Source organism: Neolamprologus multifasciatus, chromosome 4, assembly GCF_963576455.1.
Source record: "Neolamprologus multifasciatus chromosome 4, fNeoMul1.2, whole genome shotgun sequence".
NCBI classification, from domain to species: domain Eukaryota; kingdom Metazoa; phylum Chordata; class Actinopteri; order Cichliformes; family Cichlidae; genus Neolamprologus; species Neolamprologus multifasciatus.
The window spans coordinates 25,627,186-25,651,820 of NC_140442.1; the positions used below are offsets into that span (position 1 = coordinate 25,627,186).

At 43.4% G+C, this 24,635-nt stretch overlaps 3 protein-coding genes across 5 annotated transcripts; 1 reads left to right on the plus strand and 2 right to left on the minus strand.

Annotated features, from left to right (window-relative positions):
- The first annotated feature begins 2,089 nt into the window (after positions 1-2,089).
- On the plus strand, positions 2,090-10,676 carry LOC146520621 (CCN family member 1). Its single transcript, XM_085155734.1, has 5 exons — positions 2,090-2,375; positions 3,623-3,836; positions 4,503-4,946; positions 5,419-5,597; positions 8,382-10,676. Exons 1-5 carry the CDS (start codon positions 2,325-2,327, stop codon positions 8,685-8,687), a joined length of 1,194 nt encoding a protein of 397 aa, XP_085011860.1. The 5' UTR covers positions 2,090-2,324; the 3' UTR covers positions 8,688-10,676.
- ddx39ab (DEAD (Asp-Glu-Ala-Asp) box polypeptide 39Ab) lies at positions 10,175-17,271 on the minus strand. Its single transcript, XM_085155733.1, has 10 exons — positions 17,126-17,271; positions 16,048-16,264; positions 15,581-15,708; positions 13,563-13,839; positions 13,320-13,438; positions 13,054-13,185; positions 12,790-12,899; positions 12,489-12,633; positions 12,200-12,347; positions 10,175-11,862 (listed from the first exon to the last, which is right to left on the minus strand). Exons 2-10 carry the CDS (start codon positions 16,253-16,255, stop codon positions 11,846-11,848), a joined length of 1,284 nt encoding a protein of 427 aa, XP_085011859.1. The 5' UTR covers positions 16,256-16,264; positions 17,126-17,271; the 3' UTR covers positions 10,175-11,845.
- Positions 17,272-17,383: 112 nt separating this feature from the next.
- Positions 17,384-24,068, minus strand: LOC146520623 (volume-regulated anion channel subunit LRRC8D). Of its 3 annotated transcripts, none has more exons than XM_085155731.1 (6): positions 22,532-24,068; positions 21,790-22,161; positions 20,674-21,255; positions 20,312-20,562; positions 19,587-19,968; positions 17,384-19,481 (listed from the first exon to the last, which is right to left on the minus strand). In XM_085155731.1, the coding sequence occupies exons 2-6, from the start codon at positions 22,132-22,134 to the stop codon at positions 18,363-18,365; spliced, it is 2,679 nt and encodes an 892-aa protein (XP_085011857.1). In that variant the 5' UTR covers positions 22,135-22,161; positions 22,532-24,068; the 3' UTR covers positions 17,384-18,362. The 3 variants fall into 3 exon arrangements, with proteins under 3 accessions (XP_085011857.1, XP_085011856.1, XP_085011855.1); XM_085155730.1 differs by having other exon boundaries at positions 17,384-19,490; positions 19,596-19,968; positions 21,790-22,149; positions 22,532-24,067; XM_085155729.1 differs by having other exon boundaries at positions 17,384-19,490; positions 19,596-19,968; positions 22,532-24,067.
- Positions 24,069-24,635: the final 567 nt, after the last annotated feature.

Consider the following 24,635-nt stretch of genomic DNA (forward strand, 5'->3'; position numbering starts at 1 on the left):
CCTAAAAATTCAGAACAACAACTGTATTTCTCAGACTGCAGCGCATATGTGTGTGTGCGTTTTTGTGAGGGTCGGTGCACACATAGAAGCTTCAGCAAAATCCCGTGTTTTTTTTCCTCTCTTCATTTTCTCTCACCACGCTGGGCTTGTTTACACGGGCCTGTTACATCACCTCCGTGCCCTGACAGAGAGAGATGGATTGTGTGGGAAGAGGATGGAGGTTTGGTGAATACATAATTTTCGTTTTCTGTGTAGGCCTTTGTGCGAGTGAGGACACACTGTGCATATGTATAATGTATGACAGTGCACGCTCCTGCTTTGTGGAACGAGCTGCTGACATACAAATGTAAGCACACTTGCACAAGGGGGTGCATGCAATATGTATAATCTACCTTAATTGATGCTTGAAGACTAAATTTTGTTTTTTAGATGAGAGTTTTCTGTGTTTATAATCATATAGAGTGTGTATAACAGTGTCTAAAAGGATAAGCTAAGAGCAAGCAGGTGATTTGAAGCTGCATTATTTCTACTGGCCAGCAGGGGGCAACCCCTCTGGCTGCAAAAAAAAGTCCAAAATTGTGGGAGTCTATAGAAAACATGAACTTACTTCTCACTTGATCTAAAAGTGCAGTAAACACTTTCCCGATGAGTAAGTGTTCTAACTCAGTACTTTCAAATATTTTTGAATACACCATGATGTTAACTTTTTGAATTATGGTCCTATTTACACTAAAATAGACAATAAAGTAGGGTATACTTTACGGCGAGCCTAGTTTCTGCAGCATAAGTAAATGGGCTGATACTTAAACAGTACGTTTCTACTCAACCTGAGGACTCAGAGTGATTTTTACTACAAGCCTCATTAATCTGACCACACACCACACAAGCATCTCCAGAGAAAAGGCATGCAGTGGTTCTACTATTGCTGCACCTATTGCTTGTGATGTTTCAAAACAGCAAAATGGCAACATCGAAACCTTGAGGCATCACAATCGGACTTTGATAACCACGGTGATGTCGTCCATCGTTTATTTACAGTTCACAATGATAACATTTGGCTTTCATCTATTTGGCTTTGACTCCTTGGAAAGGTGTTTCACATATCAATCGATAATTGATTATCATATTTATACTATTAGCACAAAGAGGTAAGGGGACAATTTCTTCTCCCGCTGGCGCAAATGACCACAGGTTTGCTTAACAATCATTGTAGAGAACAACAACCCCCTCTCACACCTTTCAACTAGCAACCTACTCCATGCATTTGTGTCTCCAGTGAACAGTTTCATGTCTGAGAATGTACTAATGTGGAAAATGTCTACAGTGCTTCTAAAGAGAACAGCAATGTGAGTCCCTAAAAGGGACCTGTTACCTACAAGTTCAGGTACTGAGAATGGCTGGTTTTCCTGTGTGTATGTCTGTCAAAATGACACAGAGATTGTCCAGGCACACATCCCTGGCCTCTACCTCTAGCACTCTTGCTGGTGCAAGTACCCATAAAAACAGGTTGTGTGTGGGAGACATGAGGTCTAAATAGGAACTGGTGAATTACACTGATTATTTCAATGATTTTCAGACATCACTCTCACTCTGTTATGCAGTTAAACCCAGCTCCTAGGAACACTCTGTTCTCCATGTGTTTGCATTTGATCTGCCCAACTCTTGTCTAATAGTATTTTTATAAAGTGGCAGAAGGAAATTCCTAGCTGTTTTCCATGGCTGCTCCCAGTATTAATGTAGCGCAGACGAGCAGCTGCGTATATTTATTTTACTCCTCACAAAGCGGCAGCCGGACAGAGGCTTGCGTGTGAAAAGGACTTTAAAGCATCGAAAATATTATTTTCGCTCGAACATAAATAAATAAACATCCCAGAGCCAGCTCCTCTTTGGAATGTAGTAATTCTGAATTTTTATGAATGAGTGCATTCATGGCTGGCCACGCCTCCTCCCTCAACCAAACCCCAATTCTGTGTTGGAGGTCCAAGCCCCGCCTCCTTCCAACGCCCTCCCGCCCTGTTTTTCTTTTTTTTTCAACTTTGGCCGCGCGCCTGTGTCCTAATTGGTTAAAGGAGGGCTGGGGTGGGCGTGGTTGCCATAAAAAGAAAGGGAACGATATAAAAACAAGGCTCAAACTTTTGGTCTGTGAGAACTTGAGAGATTGATGGAAGACGTATGAGGATATATAAATATATATATATATTTTGCGAGTCGGATTTTACTGTTGTGGACCAACGCTATTGCTCACTTGAAGGATTTGGGCTTTTCCTGTCACAGAGCGCTGTTTTTAAACGCTCTCCCGTCTTCCATGTGAGCACGCTGACAGCATGGGGACGCTGCTATTATTTGCTGCTTTACAAGTGGTCACAGTCGCTTCGGTGAGTACGTGAAGTGTTCTCCCTTCATGCAAACTCACGAGCTCTAAGGTCTCACGCGCCCGTACTGTAACGGCAGATCTGAGCTGCTCTCGTGCTGTCAGGGTCTGCCCTCCATGCTGGTGTTAGCGCTGCGTGCCAACATAATAATGGCCCAGTGGCTCCCAGCACTGTTAAGATCATCATCGCTTATTAATACGGCGGCTACTGTGCTTTCTGGTTGGCTGGTTTCCAAAGTGAGGCTTGAGGAGCAATAAGAGGTCTTGAGCGGTGTTTCAAGAGGTCCCATGTAAAGTCAGTTGAGTTATTTTACGATTTGTTTGGCGGTTTATTTCCATTACATTTTGTAATGTTTCACTACAAATGTGATCACTAGTGTCCGAAGCATATTCAAGTAAAGGGGAAATATAAGCAAACTATATAAATGTAATTGGTTACACTCTCTTCGCAGTCTAATTAAATTATCTGACAAGTAAAAGTAATAAGCCCTACTATGTGTACACCGGCTTCCATCCAACTGTAGGTCTAAAATTATACCACAGTAATTTTATCCAATGGGTATAAAAATACACTTCGATATGAAGTCGTTCTGCTCCATAAATATCTCAAGGAATATTATGTGACTTTTGGCTGGGAGATGCTTTAACTTACCATGTTATGCACAGTGATTCACGAGTTATTGTTCAGTCTTTGTGTAATGTAATTTTAAACCCTCCCAGGAACCTCAGCAGTGAGTGAAAGCAGTGCCAGTGCTGGTTCTGGCACACTAGAACTTGGCCCGGGTTAAGAGAGTGGCGGCGGAGTCAGGAAGGGATCACTGTAGGTGATCTGACTGCGGACAGTCAGACTGACAGCTCCCTGTGATCCACAGGCTGTGTGATCCCAATAAATGCTGGGAGTGGTGAGAGTGGCTTGTGTGTGTGTGTCGATACAGAAGGGGGTTAGAAACAAAAGATTTAGAAGCCGGGAGGTGGGGGTCAGTGAACGTACCTTTCATCCCCTCTTGCCAGGCGAATGCCAAGCGGAAGGCGACAGAGGGCTACAGATACCCCTGTGGGGTTCAGGACAGTGCCGAGTATTCAGGCAATATTTTAAGCCACACACACACACACGCATTCATACATACACGTTGAGGACTTTCTGTGATCTGGGTAACTTGAGCCAATCTGTTGTCCTGCCTGGTTCCAGTGTGATTTTTGTCTTTATTCCTTTTGGTGCAGAAGGTTAAATTACTCTGTCCCTTCCTGCAGGTGACTGCTGAGTGTCCAGTAGTGTGCGAGTGCCCAGCAGTGCCCCCATCTTGCCCCCCAGGGGTAAGTTCAGTCCCAGACGGATGCGGCTGCTGCAAGGTGTGTGCTGCCCAGCTAAACCAAGACTGCCACGAGGGGCGCCCTTGTGACCACCATAAAGGACTGGAGTGCAATTATGGCAATGATGTGGGCCAAACCCATGGCATCTGCAGGGGTATGTACCACAGAGGTGGCAGAGCAGGGATGGTGGGGGTGGGTAGGGTTGAGAAGTGGTGAATTTATTTATTTTTTTTACCCCTGCTTTAGATCAGGCACAGCTTTGGGGGTTGAAGTAAGGCAATGTGTAACTTCAGGGTGGGGAATCTGGCTTCTGAGCCAGGGCGGCTGGGGTTTCTCTTTGATAGGGGCTTGAGGTTTGAAGCCTGTGCCACGTTTCAAAAAACAGAGCACCTTCATGAGCCTGTGACTGAAACCCAGCCAGCCCCGGTATTTATATAAGTGCTGCAGTGTGTACACAAACAGGCCCGTGAAACACACAAACACACATGCACAGACAGTGGTATTTTTATATGTGTGTTTATTTGGGGGTGTTGCTATATAAAGGGGGGTGGGGGTATCCGGGGTGTTGTGTGGGGAGTCCCACTCAGGGTGTTAAGGGAAGGGACGTTGTAAACAAGTCAACATTCCCTTTCTGGTCTAAGAATAGTGTTTGCTTCTTAAATGTGGAGATGTTGCGACTGTCCTCTCTCTCCTTTCATCTGTCCACCACACACATTAAATACACAGTCACATAAAAGTCTTGCTATTTGATGTCTAAAGACTAAGTGTGTGCTATTAAAAGCGTTCTGACCAGTTCGCCTGTCTTCTCTCTTCCTCCCAGCGAAGGCCGAGGGCCGCTCCTGCGAATACAGCGGTCGGATTTATCAAAACGGCGAGAACTTCAAAGCTGGTTGCAAACACCAATGCACTTGCATCGATGGAGCAGTAGGGTGCGTGCCTCTTTGCCCCAGCCACGTGCCCTTGGCGTCGCCTTCCTGCCCTGCCCCGCAGCTGGTCAAGGTGCCCGGGCAGTGCTGCCTCAGCATCGACTGCCACAAGGGAACCACGGTCGTGCCCCCGGTGTATCGCCGACCCCAGCCTCCCGCTTTCCCTCCGTACCCTCCATTCATTCCCTACCCAGTGTATCCCTACCCAAAGCCTTTTCCGAAGCCTTACCGGAAGTTTTACATTTACAAACACAAAAAGGAGAAGGATACCCTTGGCAACGAACTGGTGGAAGCGGGACGCAAGTGGGGCAAGCCCCGTGGAAACAAGCACCTGGCAGGTGAGGAGCTGGTGACCTGCTGTGGAGTGCGCCTGTTTCCGCTACACAGTAAAGTGTCCTGTTTACCCTTTATTCACTTCAGCCCTCTGATGCACAAACGGCCTCGCTGTGAGCCGCCACCCCGGCGTCCATGCATGTGTTTTGGCATTTATGTGAAGCTTGTTTTCCACTGGCTCCTTGCACACCAGAGGTGCTCTTGGTCGCACTTACACACACTGCTCTTTCACAGCACATGCCTCCGTCACCCAGCTTTCCCTGCTCTGTAATCATCCTCTCTGTGCGTCAGTGTTGCCTGTTCAGTGAATAAGGCCAGTGTGCTGTGCATCTGTGTACCTCTGCTTTTCCCTCAAACTTCCCAGTAGCCACTTCACTCCCCCTGCTTAACTCCTGCTGACCTGGCTTCTCTCTGGCTCTCTCTCAATATTTCCCATCATCGCTCTCCCTCACGTGTCCTTTCTTTCATCTCTCGTAGCCTGGAAGCAAACAAGTGATGAGTGCGTGGTTCAGACCACTTCCTGGTCCGAGTGTTCCCGGAGCTGTGGGATGGGCGTTTCTTCTCGTGTTACAAATGACAATGCTCAGTGTAAAATGATCAAGGAGACGCGCCTGTGCAACATTCGGCCCTGCAGCTCCATGTCCATCCCGGTCAAGGTGAGGAATGCATGAGTGTGTTTGGATGCTTTAAAGATCCTTATAAAGGCAGACCTTCTTCTCATGACCCCAGCCACGGAGTTCCAGCCACCAGACTAAATAAGATTCAGGAAAGAAGCGTCTCTCGAGGGACAGTTTGTATTAATATCATGGCATGTATAAAGCCCCCTCCCCTCGAATCCCTCTGTTGCTGGACCCCTTTTTGATCCATTCTGTCTATTCAAAGTCCTGTTGCTGTGTGAGATGAAAACAGAGGGGAACGAGACCTGTGGCTTCAGCTTGTTGTAAATCAGAGTATATCAAAGTGTAGCTAATTAGTTTGAAAGTTTTGAAAATACCATTTCACATTTCCTGCCAGAGGGTTGGTTGTGATGATTGACAACACTCTCAATACAGTAAATGTCTTCATACAGTAAATATGAAAACTAGAATGAAACTAGAGAGAACAGCCTGGCTCAGTTCAAAGATCATAAAACGCTCTAATTAAATCCTGCTTTACTGGAACTGAATTATAAAAGTAAAATTTCAACAGGGCTGAGATCAGCGAGCCTTGCCTGGTTAAATGGCAAGTGCTCAACGCCAAGAAGTAGGCCACAACACATCCTGTAGCTTCATCACAACCTCTGAAGATGCAGAGCATCAACAGACATACTTAATTACCAACACTTTGGAGTCATTAGAAGACATTAGGAACGTATAACTTATAATAAAAAAGTAATTGGCAACAGCCCCATCCTGTACATGGTACAGTTCACGTCATCATCACTTTGATCTACCCAAATATAATAAACCTAATTTGCTTAATTACTACTAAATTACTACTAAATATGATGACTACTAAAAAACTAAAAGGCACAACTTTAAACTTTTTTTAATTTTAAACACAGAATTTAAGATGGAAATAACTGCAAAGGCAAACTGTGTAAAACAAACAAACAAACAAACCCCCCCGCCATAGATCATGCAGTTTCTTTGTACAAATACACAGTAAAAGAAACCAAAAAAACATCAGGTTCGTGACCAAAATGCTAATACAGAGGCTTCAAAATGCATCTTACTGTGTCTGGTTTTTTTTATATACAGTCTATAATTAATAGATTGATACTTGCTAATGCGAATTTCAGCTGCTCCTTTATTCACGAAGCTGCACTTTTTTACTGGCTTCATGTTCACATTTGAACTTTGACTACATAAGTGTGAATCGGAGAACTTTTTGCTGCTGCGACAGAGGAATAACTCTGTCTCCTTCACTGACGTGACACCGCGGCCGACAGCTGCACTCGGTGGCACTATGCTGTGTGATTTAAAGAGCACTTCGCCCACTCTGTTGCTCTCTCACATTTCAAACAAAACACTCAGAAACATTTTGCCCCCTGCCTCGAGCCACTCATGAAGCTGATTGGCTTGTTGTGCACCTGTCTCTCTGAGCTCTCCCAGTGTTTGCAGAGCTGCTGTGGGTGTTAATGGGAACAAGTGTCAATCCTTAACTATCGCTGGCACGCTATTCTCTCCGGCGCTCATCTGCTGTTCTGACCTTTTATTTCGCTTCAGCCCATTAACTTTGTTTTTCACGTCATGAGCGATGAATAACAAGTTGCTTGATGCTGCTCTATGGTACGGTGGCAGTTCTAATTTCAAGCAAACGTGAAGCCATAAAGCTTTCACTAGAGCACAGTTTTAAACCGGCTACACACCACACCCATGCTTCCTGTGCCAAAGAAAGACTTTGTTAGCAGATTTTATGGATCACCCAGAGAGTCAAATTCGCTTTGTTAGCAGATTTTATGGATCACCCAGAGAGTCAAATTCTCTAAATATCTCGACAACCTTTAGACCTGGTAGAGGTAAAGTATGTAAGGAGAAGTTATGCGGTTATTCATGTTCCCCTGACTATTCCTGACATCACTGGATGTCAGGATCACTGGATCACTGTAAGGTTTGGTCCACATTCAGGGTAAACTGGAATCATAGAGTGTATATAAAAGATGAACTTAGCTCTATTAGCCATTAGTTAGTGATTGGAGGGTCTGACCAAAAACTCTGCATGCTCACACAATAGCCACTTGATAATCACAAGGTAAGCCCACAATTAAGCATACTATGTTTTATTAACTATTTAGATAATAATTTATAAAACGATAAGACCTCAAATCGCTAAATTAAGACCAAAAATTCCGCGAGAAAGTGTTTAAAGAGCTCAGAGATCAAGTGTACAGTTGCCCTGAGAGGTCAAATGCAGTGCAACTTAAGAAAACACCAAGAAAATAGAAAAATGCTGCAAAAGTACACAAAACAAAGGAAGTGTTTTTGGGGGAGATGTGATGGAACAACTGTGGAAGATGTTAGGATTGCACTGAGACGTGCTTAAAAAAAGCTTATGTTCTATCTACTTTGTCTTCCTCACACTTGTGGCCAATTTTGAAAACAATTGCACCTGGATGGTTAAGATGCACAGAGGCAGACTGGGGTTTGAACCAGGAACCCTCTTGCTCTGTTTGCTAACTGATATTGTTTATATACATGTCCACCTTTTATATACAGTCTGTGATTTTTGGTGACATTATAGCAGGATCAACATCAAGTTTTAAATTTGGGCACTACTTTATGTCAGTGCCATCAACATCAGTTCATTTACTTTTCACTGGAAACATTCCCCTTGTGACAGGCTAAATCAGGATGGTGAACAGTACAGCCTCACAGCCCTGCGTGCATGGTTGTAGACACCTGGTGAAGCCTTTTCACTGGAAAAACTGAATTGCTTCTTTCTTCTTTCTCCGTCCACAGAAAGGAAGGAAGTGCTCTCGCACCCATAAGGCCCCAGAGCCACATCGTCTGTCATATGCTGGCTGTAGGAGCACTCGCCTCTATCGGCCCAACTACTGTGGAGTATGCCGGGACGGCCGCTGCTGCTCGCCACGTCGCACCCGCACAGCTAACGTGACCTTTGCCTGCCCTGACGGCGAACGCTTCAGCAGGTCCGTGATGTTCATCCAGTCGTGCAAGTGCAGCGACGAGTGCAACCATCTCAACGAGGCCGTAATGCCCCCACAGCTGTGGCTCTATGGGGACACGCACAAATTCAATGACTAGCGGCATTACCCTGCCAAACCTACATTCCTTCATAAAAACAGACATTAACTCCCCCATCTCACCCCCGCCCCAGCAGTACCCATTATAGAGTAGCTGTCCTTAGTGGATCCACGAGTGGAACACACACCGAAACATTTGAGGATGAATGCGGAAAAGAGGAATGTGTCTCGGACTGGGCGTACCTCACAATGTGGAAACCGCAAAAGTGACCAGGCCCTGCTTTAGTGTAGATAAAAAGCTGTTTCTGGCCTTGCCAGACTTTAAACTGTGAATAAATCTTTGGGTGTAAGCAGACCCCATGTTAGTGCCCAGCTTCAAAAGTTCCCTAGAACTGTTTTTGGGAACAGCTGAGAAACACAGACATGCATAAGTCTTTCGTGTGCTGATGGATTCACGGTGTGGATTTGACAAACCAGCTGGAATCACGTCTGCGCACTCCAGTATATGACAACTGATAGACTAAGTGACAAAGAAGAATAGGATGGCGTTGGTAGAAGATGGAAGTTTGTCTCAGATGTTTTGACGGGAATGTGGTTTGGGTCATTTTATGGTATTTATTCTCTGGTATTTATTGTCGAGACAGACATGATGACACAGCAGCCTGCCACTGGGGAAGGTGGCGCTGCTATTCTCGGAGAATCGATGTGGCAGAACAACAATATCAGACGGACAAAACTGCTGAGCCCCGAGAGAGGGTGAGGAACTGCCATCAAACCAGGACTTGACCCCGGGCTTAGATTTGGTCAGAAAGCCATATCTAATGATGAGCAACAAATGATAAAGGAGGAGATGAGGTATATACAATGGATAAAGTTGGAGTTGAACTTGGTGGTTGGAGGCATTAGTGGGGAAACATGTCAAAGGTTGTTTACGCAGCTGGTCTCATCCCCTCGCCTTGCCTTCACAAGAAACTGAGACATTTCGCGAGAATCCGAAGAACACGCTCAGGATTCTGTCGCCAACAAGTCGACCACCTAATTTGGCCAGGTACAATCCTGACTCGTGATGGCAGAAGGAGACAATCGTCCACTCTGGTTTGTTTTATAAATGAAATATGGAAAGCTGCGTGTGCCACGATAAATGTGTTATTTGTGATTTGGAGGTGGAACTGCTCTGTCGTCTCATCTGGCTCGTAACTGAGCAGCCTCTTCGTGTTAAAGTGCGTCCTGTTTCTGAGAAATGCTGTTGAAAAGCTGTTCAGTCGTTTCACACAGCTGTGAGAAGAGCTTTATGTAATTTTTTTTTTTTTTCGGGGGGTTGAGGTCTACAGCTGCCAAATGTCAGCAGGAGCCTACCTCTAAGGACACTAATACTGTCAAGTCTATCTTCAGGTTGTACGTTACGGATGGCTTAGCCCTTTATTATGATTATCCACCCGACTTGGTGTTTGGGTTGACGTTTGAGCACCTTACAGCAACCTTGATTCACAGCCTAATCTGGTATCCTCATACAGATGAGTTGAAATCACGAACTGCCTTTTTAAAAAAAAATTACTGTATACAGTGGTAACTTCGTCTCAGTGGAAGCACCAATGTACTTTATCCGTTTGTGCCATAAATTACATTTTTGCCCTGAGGTGAATGTTTTTTCCCCTACCATCTCAACTACAAAACATCTGCTGCCCCAAATCCTTATCAGGGGTTCTTTTTAAACTTTAATTTGCTAAGAAATGTCTTTTGTGTTTTCCATTGCTATTTTGCCCATGAAGATGCTGTGGTTTTGATATTGTATCTTTAGTTTTATTGAGGGAAACTATAGTGCAGCTATGTACAGACACATTGTTACCTTTGTAGTTCTATCTGCTGTATAAGGGCCAATCATTATACTGAAGTAGTCCATGTATAGTTTAGCACTGGACGAGGCAGGGTTCAGATCTTTTATGAGCATTAAGTGCCAATTTTGAAAGCATGATGACTGTAGAACTAGTAGTGTACATTAATAAGTCTGTAATTTTCTGTAATGAGTCATGCTTAAGATCTTATGCTTAAAGTGTTCCTTGTGATTAACTCTTCTTGGAATCTGGTTAGTTTACAGTTGACTTTAAGAGCTGGAATGAGTTCATCATAGTTTCGCTTTTTTAAAAATAAAATTCTCTCTGACAATCACTGTTGAACATTTATCAAAAGAGGATTTTTTTTTTTGACATGTAGGTTAAATTATACAGCAACTCTATGGTGTAGCGCTTAACACATCCCCCTAACATGCAGATAAATGCATCTGGTTTAAATGGAGTCAGATCAAACATGCAGATCCAGCTGCTGTGGCGGAGCAGCCAAAGATCTGCAATTTCACAGCTATGCTAGCAGCCCTGCAACAAGCCATACTATGTTAACATTTAGCAGGCATTTCATGTATTTACACATGTACACTACAGTCACTAATTGGTACTAAAGAAAAGTTACCTTAATGGCAAGATAAATTGGTGTCTGCCCAACTGCACTTAAGATATCAACATCCAATATCGAATTACTGTGCAGCAATAAAAATGACTCTGCACAGTGATGTTTATCCAGTATTGAATTGTTGCCAAATCATCTAAGCAGATTTCCACTTGTTTAACACTTTGATTTTTAATATTTAAAACAAAATACCAAGAAAAAAAATACAGTTAAACAGTGACATGTTTTGCCCCGTCAAAATCTGCAAATTCATCACTACCAGTTCATGTGGTGACTTCATTTATTGGAGGATATTCAGTTAAAAATCCATAGAAAGAGCTGCCATATGAGCCAAATTTGGGTCTTTACAACTTTTTGATTACCATCCAAACAGCCACTTTTTTTGTACTGGGAAGGAAAACAAAACATCTCCTATACAAATCCTGCTTGGACATAAAGAAAAAGCACAGACTCCTATCACATGTTTCTCTGAAGGTTTCCCTGAAGCTCTGTCGCTGCTGAGACTGAAACCAATGAAAACTGAGCAGAGACAGCATCCTCATAAGTGACCACAACAGTAAAATGACATTTTATAAAAAGTTTTAATTCCATTAAGCAAAACAAAGACAAATTAAAACCAACCCCCCTAAAAACTGACAATAAAAATAAATGTTTGGTGAACAGAGGAAATGTAGAGCTTTCAAATCAATGGTGAAGTACGTCTACTTCCAAATACAAGACGAGATCCACGAAGAGCAGACTGCCGTTTGGCCGGGGGACTCATCTGGACTGCTCGACTACAGAGGGAGAGAGAAGGAGAGACGAGTTGAGCATGCAAAACATCAGAACGATGAGCAACAGCTGAGCATACCGACGTTTCAGCAACAGGTTAAATATGTGAAGGATTTGAGGAGCGCTTCAGTTAACGTGACAGCACCAACTGTTGCGTCTTGTTGCCGAGTAAAGGTTTACTGCAATTTTCTGTGGGGAACGCTTCAGCATTAACACAATGATTTAATAATAAAGTGCTGCAAAACTCTTTAATCCACAGATCACAGTGGTTCTAATGTTATCAAAGACACCAGTATGCTTTTAAGGAGGCATTCAGAAATAAGAAAAACCAAAAACACTTACTGTAAGATGAGATGTCAATCTCATCTGGCAGCTCTGCCACATTGACTTCAAAGCGGTCCTGCACATCGTTTAGAGTCTTGGCATCAGTCTCGTCTGACACAAAGGTTATAGCCAGGCCTTTGGTCCCAAACCTACCAGCACGGGCAACCTGAGGGGTGCAGAGAAGGTAAGAGTAAGTAAACGGCAACATGGACTACCACTAGAATTCACACGGTGCTCGATGAGCAAATGAGACAGCCAACTTTCCAGCATATGAAAAAGGAGAGGGGTTCTGAAATGCATTTCTCACCCTGTGCAAATAGGTGTCAGAATCTTCTGGCATGTCGTAGTTGAAGACGATATTCACTCGCTCAATGTCCATCCCTCGGCCAAAAAGGTTTGTGGCGACCAGGATCCGCCGCTGGAAGTCTTTGAATTGCTGATAGCGAGACAGCCTGAGAGAGGGTAAGAAGGGGAAGGAGGACAGAACCATCAAGAGGATTATCAACAAGCACTCTTTGAAGACAGTAATGCGTTGAGTTGAAGGAAAAATACACATCACATTTGAAGCTCAGCAGAGCAAGTTTACGAGTTGAGAGTTTATAAGTCACCTTTCCTCCTGAACCATTCCCCTGTGGATGGCAATGGCAGGGAAATTTTGCTCCACCAGTAGCTGGGACAGAGCGACGCAGCGCTGAACTGACTTGACGAAGATCACCACCTAGAGGCAACGCACGGGCATTAACACGCAGGTCACCAAAGAAGCACCGAGTTAGACCTCTGATGCAATTTCTATTACAACTTTCAATGAGTATTTGGGACCTTTTGAATACAAACATTTGCTTGCAACAATATAAAGATGCATGTTCCCTCACCTGATTGAACTCCAACACATCAAGCAGGTCAAATAGCTTGCGGTTTTTCTCGCTGTCCTTCAGCTTGCAGTAGTACTGTTGCAGGCCGTGGAGTGTAAGTTTGGTCTCGTCATCCACAAACACCTCCATGGGCTGTACATGAGACAACAGGTAAGTAAAACTTTAGTGCAGCAGTTTTTGGTGCAGACCGAAAGTGGTGGAGATTAGTTGTCTCACAAAAAACGACAGAAATTCAGAGGTGAAGCAGCCCTCCGCTGCTTACTTACATCTTGCATGAACTTGCGGCACACTGGACGGATTTCCTTACTCAGTGTTGCACTGAACATCATGACCTGCTTCTCATGCGGTGTGATCCGGAAGATGTCCTGAACATCACGCCTCATGTCTGCCAAGTGAAGAAAGAAAAAGATAAAGAATGAAAAAGTGACTAAGGTAAGATTGCGACTGAATACTGCAGTTTTGCTGTCGACTTGGTGAAAACTGGGAAGACAAAAACAAAGAAAGGTCACCTAGCTGCTCCAGCATTTTGTCACACTCGTCCAGGACAAAATGCTTGACGTTCTTCAGACTGAGCGTCTTGTTCCGGATCAGGGCGAGGATACGGCCGGGAGTTCCGACAACGATGTGAGGGCAGTTCTTCTTCAGGACGTCCTCGTCTTTCTTGATAGGCAGGCCACCAAAGAATACGGCTGCTTTTATGGTGGGCATGTACTTGGAGAAACGTTCGTACTCTTTGCTGATCTGGAAGGCCAGCTCACGTGTGTGACACATGACTAATACAGACACCTGGAGACACAAGGAAATGCAGATTAAATCCAAAAATCTATCAAAAAGTCAAAGGTAGGCAGAATAATTTGTTTAAAATGAACAGTTTTACAATACAAACGACAAGATGCATTTAATGTTACATTTATAGTATTTTATGATCATCTAAGCATCTGTCCTTGAAAGAAAATTACATCCTGCTGTAGCTATAACACCTTAGACTTGAAGGTCTACAACTCTATAAGCCAGAACTGAGCCATCTATCAACTCTTTGGTGTATAATTTCCACATAACAACAAGCACAACATGAAAATGCCACTTACAATCAAATAGACTGATGCTATAATACACAACGAATGTCATCCATCCTCTCAAATCCCCAAATTCCACCAGGATCGGCTGCGCTGCATTTCAGCACTGACATGAACACTAAAGCCAATCGACTCTTATGCCTGATTTATGCTTTAGCAGGAAATCTACATATTAAACGGAAACCCCTCTTAACCGCAAGCGTAACTTAGACAACCCAACATGTAGTAACATTTCTCTTGTCAAGTTATGTGGAAGGTTTTGGTGCAGCGTTAAGACGGGTTTCTGGTTACTCCGTAGATTTCCTGCCAAAACATATTTTATTGTTGTCCTCAAAACTGCATATCCCAACAAAGAAACCTGCTGGTTATAAGTCACCTATGAAATCTGTTATTTGTATATTAATAAGGAATGTCACGATCCCAGAAATTCATCAGTTGGTACCAATACCAGTAGAATCACACAGCTGGATAGTGAAACAAAATGGCTGGCTGATGCCAGGCACTTAAACTGTTACTAAAACGTTTTAGAATTCTGATCATTTATTTAAATGTTGACATCATTTTACTGACAACACCCAGACTGAGATGTTAGGATGGCTGCCGAGTTGCCCATTAGTCTTACTAGCAAGTGACTGTAACTCGTGTTACAGTTACATTAAGTGAGCACAAACATTTCAAGGTTATTTTACAATGGGGAGTCTCAAACAAAATAAGCAGTAATCTGTGATTCTGGATAAGATTTGTAGGACAAAACTTTGGATGTCACTCTTAACTTATTCGTCCTCAACGTGAACTACATAAATAGCTCTGGATACCCGTCTTTCAGGTGCCTTGCTAAATTGGAAGTCCAAATATTGTTTGCATATCACCTCTTGCTAATCAATTATCTCAGATTTTGCAGCCACCTGAATGCAAAGTAGCTGCACAGCCGACTCTGCCTTTCTTAAAAAAAAAAAAAAAAAAAAGAGACGGAGCAGAAGTTTGTTGCAGTTGCACGACTTTTCATCTTCCACCTGTTCTTTGACAATAGAATACTTTTAACCACATCCTGCCTCCTTCAGTTTTGGAAGAATTCCTGCCTCCCTGCATAAGCTGACGGTGGTAGCAAAGATGAGCACTGCTGCATCTCAAAAATCCTGGTATAAAAATGGTACCATGGGTATTGATTCTGTTGGCATTCCCTAGCTCTGACTAAGACTGATTTTGATTAATCTTGTTTGTGCTCTCTCACAGGTGGCTCACAGGTTAAAAACAAAAACAGGACAACAAAAACATTTGGACCTCTATCAGCCTTTATTGGCTTGTTCATTAATTACCAGACTAATAACATTCATAGCCAATAAATGAAAAGCTCAACATTGAAGGCATTTCTTTGTTTCTTTTGTTGAATGCAACCCATGTAAATACTTAATTTACTACACAGTCAAAGAATGTTAAACACACATACTAACCTGTCCGTCAACGGGTTCGATCTGTTGCAGGGTGGCCAACACAAACACAGCCGTCTTGCCCATACCAGATTTGGCTTGACACAGGATGTCCATGCCCAGGATAGCTTGTGGGATGCATTCATGCTGCACTGTGTTTTTAAACAACACAACACAAATATTAATGTTAAGTGCAGTCTTATTATTACCTGCAAAGCTATTTCTTTGAACTGCTATAAAGAGCACAAGAGGAGTGGCAGTACTACTGGGAGTGGTGCATTTTTTTAGATGCACAAAGCAAGTCGAGCAATTCAAAAATTCTTAATGTATGCAAGCAAGATAAGGTAAGCGCTGTTGAAGAATATGCAGACTTACGGCTTTTGACTGGTTCTACCAGTGTAGTGCAAGGGTATGCTATAAACAAACTCAATTGCCAGTTCCCCACTAGTCCCATTTAACAAAAGGTACCAGAACAGTTGAATGTGTCTCACCTTCAGATGGATGCTCAAAACCACAGTCAATGATGGCGCGGAGAAGCTCCGGCTTCAGAAGAAAATCCCTGAAACCAGAGCTGTGGATGGAAACATAGGAACCTTTCACCTCCTTCTTGCCTGCTGGGGTTGCACTCTCGGGGGCTCCTTGAGGCTCCTCATCCTCTTCATAATCAAGGAGCTCGTTGTCAACGTCATTCTCAGCCATTGTATTTGTCTGGAACAAAGAAAATACAGCTGAGTATTAATGATCACTGTCTTTCATCTGTGTCTGTAAGAGAGGGCTCCCTTTACTTAGATTATATGAAGCGAGGTATGAATTCGAGCCCACTTGTTGCACGTATTTTAATACATTTAAAAAGTCTTATTTTATTCTATCATTACAAGGCGGGTTTGACTATTTGCGACTATGAAAATCGTGGTTGGTTATAAACGTGACTCCAAACATTAGCTCTATTGTGTATAACTCGAACTGAATTTTAAAGAGTAAGCCTGTGGTTAAGAAATGCTAAGCAAGAAAACACGCAACAGAGCAGGCCTAAATATGAATACTCTGCAGTGTTTTGTAAACAGAAACTATTCTGTACGACCACGTACACTCAATATAACAAACAAGGTCAAAACCGTAACCGACGATGTCAAATTGACCAAACCGGTTAGCTTCTAAGCGCATACAACACTAGAAAGCCATTGTGTTGCATAACCATTGCTAACGTGGCAAGCTAATCTTCTACACGACAACAACTAATCCGCTACGACCAACTAAATATTCCCAACAGCATAAGTAGGCGATCTTTTCGTAATTGTAACGGGAGTATATTATGGATGACAAAAAGGCGGCATATTTCGTGTAAATAAGGAAATCTAAGTGGCGATTGCTTTGCTAGGCTATCAAATGCTAGGCTACAAAACGCTAAGTAACACCGCCCCCTGAAACAAACAACGAAAGGTTATTTTTAGCGATAGCAAACACTACTTCAGCCCAAATTAAACAAATATAATTCACAAGCTTCTTTAGGTGAAACGAGACGCGGAAAGCCGCCCAAGCGGGACAATGAAGTAGTTCAAGGATTCCTACCGTTTCGGTGTTAGCTTCGACTGCCCCGATAGATCACAACCGCATGGAGAGGCCTCAGTTGGTTTATACCACGAACCGGAAGTTCCGCCTCGGCTAAAGCGGGTCGATATCATTCGCCCGTTTAGGCGACCTCTGTGAAAAGCAGCCTGTGATTGGACAGAAAGTGTGCCGCAGTCCGTCGCAGTTGAAAAAAGCGGGACACAGTTGTAGCTGCTCTCCGTAGGGGAGCTCGGGAGGGACAGTCGAATAAATTAATACAGTCACGTTTTGCTGCAATATAAGTATAAAATTAACCGGGATGTGTTTGCGTATGATAATGCAGGCCTTTGACCTTAAATATAAAACAGCTTCCTGGAATTGATTCAGGCTGGCTCAATTTTGTTAGTTTGTTTCACATAAATCGTTAAAATTGTATGAAATGTAGACGTTTAAGTCGCGCGAGGCAAAACTCCTCTCCAGGATGTGATGTTAACAGTGTGAAGAAATTCGGACTCCATCAATAAAAGTATATGTAACTGTGATTTCTATGTTTCCTTGCACAAGTCTAAATCAAGCTTTAATTCTGGAAACATTAAACACTGAGAATTAAAAGTCTTTAGTGCCTTCTAGTGGTCAATGAACGCATTAGCGTTGTACAGCATTAATGTCGTTGAAGCATTATTAACGTTTACAACCTTTTATTAAAATCATAATTACGAATAACAAACGGGGCGCCAAGGGCTGATAATAACTGTATTAATAACGAGAAGTATCAGTATTTTCAACTATCCAACATGGATACACTGGCATCAGGTCTCAGCTTTCATAATACTTTGAATAATACTTTTATACAGGAAGCAGTCAGGAAGTATCTGCAGATATCTTTACAAAATAATACATTTTATTGCTCTGTCATCTATAAAATCTCACATTCTTTAACAGGAAAACTACAAATACAGAATGACAAGTAGTGTTCTTTAAATATATTAATGGAGATGTCCACACTCATTTGATTTTAACTCACAATTTATGCGTTCATCACAGATGTTCTTATTCAAAAATATTCGAGAAATATTTTTCAATGCAATACAGAGCAGTCCATCAGTTAGTTCTGCATTTTCTAAAAACAAAATGGACAATAAGGGCAGATTGGTGAAGAATTTGCTTGGTGCAGTAGTTGAAGAAAAACCTTCTAAAATGTAAGAAACTCCATCAGTGCTTTTATTTTATTATGTCACCAGTCTGATAGCTGTTGTCCTTATATCTGTGATTCCAGAGCAGAAGAGAAGCTCCACTGTGTAGGAGAGAAGTAGGGAAAACTGTCAGACTTGGGCCGGGAATGCTCCTCTGTGTGTGCACCACCTGGGTTGTAAGAGCGGCTCAGGAAGTCTCTGACATGCGGTGGCAAAGAAAGAAAGAGCCAGTTTTCCACCAGGAGACCACCTCCATGCAGCCCTGAGCAGCAGCCCAGTTCAGCAGGCAGTTCTTCCAGATTGTTGCTGCGCAAGTCCAGCCTGCACAGTTGACTTAGAGCTGCAATCTCTCTGGGTAAGAAGCTAAGAGAGTTGTGAGACATATTCAGGGTGCGCAACTCCAAACAGCAATTGAAAAGCTCAGTGGGTAGCCTCTCCAACCTGTTCCCACTGAGGTCCAACTCTGTGAGCAGCTGCAGTGCCTTCACCTCAGCAGGCAGCTCCTCCAGCAGGTTACCGGCAAGCAAGAGCCTCCGAAGGCGTCGAAGAGTGAAGAGTGCTGGAGGAATGCTCTGGAGCTGGTTGTTTGACAGATCCAAGAGCTCGAGGCCTCTAAGCACACCCACGCTGGCAGGCAGTACCAAAACACGGTTGTAAGCAAGTCTAAGACAAGAGAGACGACGAAGGTGAGCCAGACTAAGCAGCTCCTCCAGAGTCCTCAGGTTATTGTGCTGCAGGTCAAGCACCCGGAGGTTGGTCAGTGCTAACAGAGCAGAGGGTAAACGCTCCAGCTGGCAATCCTGCAGATGCAGCTCTGTCAGGTAAACCATCCGCTTCAGGCCCATCAGCACAAGCAGCCTTGTGCCCTCATTCTGGATCTCCAGTCTCACCAAGCTGCCTGCCACCTCGCAGAGCTCCCCGGGGATCCGCTGCAACATGCCTCGAATCACCAGCACACGTAGGTGACGCAACTGGCGTAGGCTCCCCAGTGCCCAGCTACGGCCCACCCCGCCGTCACTGCCTAAGCGACCAGACAGGTGAAGCTCATGAAGGCCTCGCAAGGAGAGGACCCAGCTGGGGATCTCTGATGCCTGAGTGAAGGTAAGCTGAAGGACTTCTAGACGTTCCTGGAGAAAGCCAAGCGCGCTGGGATCCACAGTTGCTGTGCAGTGGTAGAGGTGCAGCTCCCTGTAGTTGAAATGCCACATAAAAGTCCAAGTTAGAGTCTAAAAAGACGTGAATACTTTAAAATAAATACTTTAAAAGACTACGCCCCTGCACTGTACAACTTGCCTGAGTGAGGTCATGCTGGTCATGTGTGCAGTAAACCTGGTGTCTGCGATGAGCTCCAGTTTGAGGACCTGAAGCTGGCTGAGAGTGAAGAGGGCTGGAGGAAGGCGAGGCAGGGCCACCAGCTGCAGCCTGGAGCGGCCATCTGCATCCACGCTGATCATGGCGTGCAGCTTCTCCTCCCCCCAGCACCTCTCTAAGCTTTCCTCCAGCAGCCTGCTCTCACTGACAGGCGACAAAAACACAAAGAGACGCTGGACCAGCAGAGGGTCGTACTGGTCTAACATGTGTATAAGAAAGGCCAGGTCGTTCTTCAGGTCAGGAAAATCTCTCAGGGAGCTCAGCTCCTTCAGTGAATGGAAGGAATATTGCTGCAGAGAGCTGAATTGAATCAAACACACCAAGGCAGAAGAAGAAGAAGAAAGAAAAAACAAAGAGAAACATCAAACAGGATATTTTGTAGCCAAAAACACAGCACTACATTTTTTTTTACCCCTGTAACTAGTTTTCTGATATGCTCATCATCAGGAGCATAATTTATTTATTTATGCTTTTTACATTTAGACTAGTTTCTCTCCTCAAAGCCTGTTAAAGCCTAAAGTAGCACTCATACATACTCTAACTTTCTTTGGGCAACACTATCCACTTTAAAAATATATATTCCTACCTTTTCTGCTATAAAAACACTGAAATGTCCACCTTTAACGTTTTTTTTTATTCTAACCTGCTTAAAATCCAGGTGAGAGTGTAAAAATTAAGCAGACCATACAGGCCCAGTAAGGTCAGGTAGGCCGCCAGCAGTTTGCGGAGAAGTGAGGAGAGCACGTGGATACACTCGAAGGTGGCGTAGCCCACCAGGGCCCGCTCCTCAGGGTGACAGGTGTGGTTGAAGGACAGGGAGCCGAGAAGAGGGACTGTGTAACTCATAATCAGTGTTACAATCAGGAGTTTGAAAACTGTCTGAGCCAAGTAGACCTGAAGAGGGAAAAATGGGCATCAAGACTAAACGATAACATGGAATTTAAAAAAAAATTAAGGTAGCAAAGACGTTGATCTGTAAATCTAGCAGACTAGAGGACCTCTTACCTTACAAATGACAGCTGAGCTTTCACAGTGGGACCTAAACTTCCTGACCCTTTCAAACAGCGCCCTCGCCTGTTCCCCATCACTTTTATCCAGACTGATTACCTGGCTGTGGCTGTCAGCCATTACTGATGGGCTGGAAGAAGGAAGTTGCTCCCGGGAGTCAAGAGACACACAAGACACGGTGGAGTTACAGGACAGTGTGGAGGGACAAGGGGATGGAGGGGTGGCAAATGCGCTGTCTATCCTCTTTAAAAGTGGGCTGTCTGTGCCTGAGTCTATGCTCGAGTGTCTTGTGTGGGTCACTGTCGGGGAAGTGGAAGTTCGGTGGTGTGGTTGGTGTGCTCGTCTTCCCTCCTCCACCATCTCCTGGATGCTCTCTTGGCGGGCGGCATGAGACAGGGCCTGAGATGTCCAGGGTGACTCACAGCACTTTGCCAAGATGGATAGGAACTGCTCTATGCGGGATGAGGTGTGGGGAAAGTGGAGCCAGAAGGAGCCACTGGCTACCAGGACGAGGGACTGAAGCAAGGCCATGTAAGGGAAGAAGCGGGAGGACAAAGGCAAAGCTTCATGGTAGCACACCTATAGAAACAGGCACACAGCAATTGATTGTTTGACCACATGGGGGCAGCAGACATACACTGTGAAACAATAACAAAGGGTTACCTGTTAACAAAGGAAGAGGATTAGTATAAAAACTGAAATGGGTGCTAAAGTTATTCTTTTTAATTGAATTGATTTGAATGGGTAAAAGCTTAAAATACAGGATACACTGTAAGCCCAGTTCTGTGAGTATGTCTACAGCCCACCTATCGGTTTGCTTATAGGCTTACTTCTATAGGTTGGCTATAGGGGTAAACCATGGTTCTATCTCCGAGGGTTAGTAAGGCTTAAATAAGCAACAACATGAGAGCTGTGAGTGAGCACTGAAACAGTCAAAGTGTGAATCAGAAGAAACTGGGAGATTAAAGTTCCACTGTAGAGCTGAGATAAGCGGTTTAATAACCTGTGGGTATGAGCAGGTCCTTTTACATAAAGGTTCAGAATGTTAAATATAGCTCACTCTATGCTTTCACAGAGTGAATAACAAACACAACAAAACCAGCACTACTTTACCTGGCTGATATAAATGTACTGCTGGTACACCAAATGCGTGCGCCGACCCCGAGGTGCAGAATGAAGATTTGGGCTGATTTTGTGTGCGTGGTGTATTTGAGGCTGTGACGATGGAGACAGTCCCACATTGGCACTTTTTGAGTGACTGTGATCACTAGTGTTTGTAGTTGAATCCAAAGGAATGCACACTACTCGGTCCCTGGACAGCTGCTCCGTACAAGCCAGGACAGATGTCATCAACATCAGGACCACCAGGTAGTCCATAAAGACCTCCCACCAGGGCTTCAGCAGTTTAGACCTGTTCTGATGCTGATTCAGAGGCGCTAGCTCTGACAGGGAAAACATGGCGTCCACTGGGTCCTGCAAGATTTGCTTTAAAAATGAGAAAATTAAGAGAGAACTACAGCACTGACCAAATGTGGAAAGTTGCTTTAAAGGATCACATCATGAGCTAAACTGCAGAACTGAACTACAGTGAATTTTGTGAATATTTAACAGTCAATTTGATATAATATATAGAAAATCTTTTGAAATTTCAAATAGATGTATTCCAGAAAACTTTGAAACTAACAAAGACTAAACTAATTATATATATATATATATATATATATATATATATATATATATATATATATATATATATATATATATATATATAAAAAGTTCACTTAAGTGCTACTTGGCAAAAATGCAAATTGGATCATAACAGTCCTTGTTGTTTTATCCACAGCTCTTCACCTACCTGTGCAAATAACGTCTTCTCTTGCTGTTCTCTCTCTACTTGTGATCAACCCACAGCCGCATTACAGAAACTCCAAGCCGGCGCTGTCTGGTTTAGCAGTGAAAAACTTCTGAAACTTACAAAACAAACTCCTCCTGAGCTGACTGGCACAAGGCTATTCAAAAGTTGCCATGGCAGCAGAGGATGTGTGGCTGAGAAATTTAATTCAATGCTAGAAGCCTGCTCAAGACCCACCGGGGGTTTGCTTGCTCCCTTTAACTCCTTCACAACTGAAGTAGACAAAAATGTGACACACACAAAAAAACAGTGGAAAAATGTTTCCACTGGACGAAGTGAAAATACTTCATATGCATAATGACGGGAATACTTTACCAGCTTTATACACTGTTGAAAAGTTCAATTGACGACACTTCACAATACAGCCTGGTGAAATCTGCCTCCATAAGTCACCAACAGTAGTTCCCAGTAGACTCAGTAGAACAAGGTGATAACCAAGGAAAGTGGGCAGAGTACTTATAGCTCCACTTTCTTCATTCTTATTACGTTTTATTAGCATGAAGTATGAGGTGTACTGCAGATTATCCTAGGCTCCACTTTCTACATTCTAATTTTGCAGTACTAGTAGGTCCGCGGGCTGTATGATAAACTACCCTAAGCCTTACTTTTTACATTGTAACTACACATTATTTTAGGTGTAATATATGTCAGTTATTGTGTTTGCAGCTCCATACTTAAAATCCTTATATGGATTAAAGCAAATAATGTCTAGTGCCGTCAGATAAAAGAGGTATAAGGTTGCATAAAAACATAAACTACAGTAAAACAGTTAAGTGAGAGCATTGTCCAGCAGAGGTCGCTGAAGTTACGGTGCCGCTCTGACTGCACTCAACTGTAGTCGCACACATTATCTGTGAATGTTCCTCTTCTGCCGCTCTCACCACTTAATTACAAAACCCGAGCTTCTGTAGTGAGACCTTAAAGGTCAAAGAACTTTGATGACCAAAGTTTTCAAACTGACTTGTGAGTATTTTTGTGTGTGTGTGTGGAAGAGAGGGTCATAATGTAAATTCCTGGCGTGTCATTTCCTTGATATTTAGGCCACTAAACAATCTGGAGCAAACACTCAAACTGAAAATGAACCACAAGATGAGCTACTCCACACAGCTGGTGTATGTGTGTAAGTGTGAAAACTGTGTGTGTGCGTGCGCGCGTGTGTGTCTGCATATGTGCATGCTTTTGAGTGTGGGGCCTGGTTTTACAGAGCAGAAACGAAAAGTGGTGTGGAAGATGCAGCAGTGGTGGCAAACATTATGTGTGAGCGAGAAATGCATTCACTCATGCCACAGAGACAAATCTCAAGATAAATTCTGCAACTGTGACTGACGAGGACAGTTTTTTAGATAACATGCTCAGCTTCTCTACGTAAACATTCAAACCCACAATACCGCCCCAGATTGCTGAGCGTTTGTTAAATCCAAAAGCTTTACATAGCTTTAAGAATTGCAGTGCAGTTTTACACTGACTGCATTAGATTTTCTTCTAAAGCTCTCTTTATCTCTTTGCTTGTATGCATATGTGGGGCATATGTGGGTGTTTGTGTATGCTTATGCTGACAATGGCTACATGAAGTGCTGTATGAGTACCCCAACTGTTTACTCATAACAATCAAAAAAGCTGAATTTGGAAGTCCGTACACTTCTCGCCTTCAACCGTTGCCATCTTGGTTACATAGATGAATGGCAAAGACCGCTAACCGAAGAAACTTCTGGGATAAAACAGAGTTAAAACATCTTCAAGAAACTTAAAGAAGTCCAGTCGCTTTTCTTTCTAAGCTCCTTAGACCTCTAATCTTTCCTCTTTCTACAAGTTTTAGACCAGTAGAAGAATAAATTATCATTGGTGTTATAACTATGGGCACCACTAGTTAACAGTGCTAGACTGTTCTACCTTTTACCTTTGCTCTTTTTGCCTTCATAGCACACAGTTTTCAAATGAATATATGGAATCCTATGAAAAATTAATTACTGCCGTGCTCCCCACCATTCAATAGGTTGTAGAACCACATTTAGCACAGCTCTCTTGCACAGCATTTCAGTTAGGTTGA

Bases quoted from the DNA above. Each gene is read 5' to 3' on its own strand.
- LOC146520621 (XM_085155734.1), top strand. From the start codon at position 2,325: ATGGGGACGCTGCTATTATTTGCTGCTTTACAAGTGGTCACAGTCGCT. The intron at 2,376-3,622 runs GTGAGTACGTGA...CCCTTCCTGCAG, and splicing joins AAGTGGTCACAGTCGCTTCG to GTGACTGCTGAGTGTCCAGT. The intron at 4,947-5,418 runs GTGAGGAGCTGG...CATCTCTCGTAG, and splicing joins TGGAAACAAGCACCTGGCAG to CCTGGAAGCAAACAAGTGAT.
- ddx39ab (XM_085155733.1), bottom strand. From the start codon at position 16,255: ATGGCTGAGAATGACGTTGACAACGAGCTCCTTGATTATGAAGAGGAT. The intron at 13,439-13,562 runs GTGACCTTTCTT...TTCACTTGGCAG, and splicing joins CAAAATGCTGGAGCAGCTAG to ACATGAGGCGTGATGTTCAG. The intron at 12,900-13,053 runs GTGAGGGAACAT...CGTTGCCTCTAG, and splicing joins ATGTGTTGGAGTTCAATCAG to GTGGTGATCTTCGTCAAGTC.
- LOC146520623 (XM_085155731.1), bottom strand. From the start codon at position 22,134: ATGTTTTCCCTGTCAGAGCTAGCGCCTCTGAATCAGCATCAGAACAGG. The intron at 21,256-21,789 runs GTAAAGTAGTGC...CTGTTTCTATAG, and splicing joins AGTACATTTATATCAGCCAG to GTGTGCTACCATGAAGCTTT. The intron at 19,482-19,586 runs GTTGTACAGTGC...AACTACAGGGAG, and splicing joins GCATGACCTCACTCAGGCAA to CTGCACCTCTACCACTGCAC.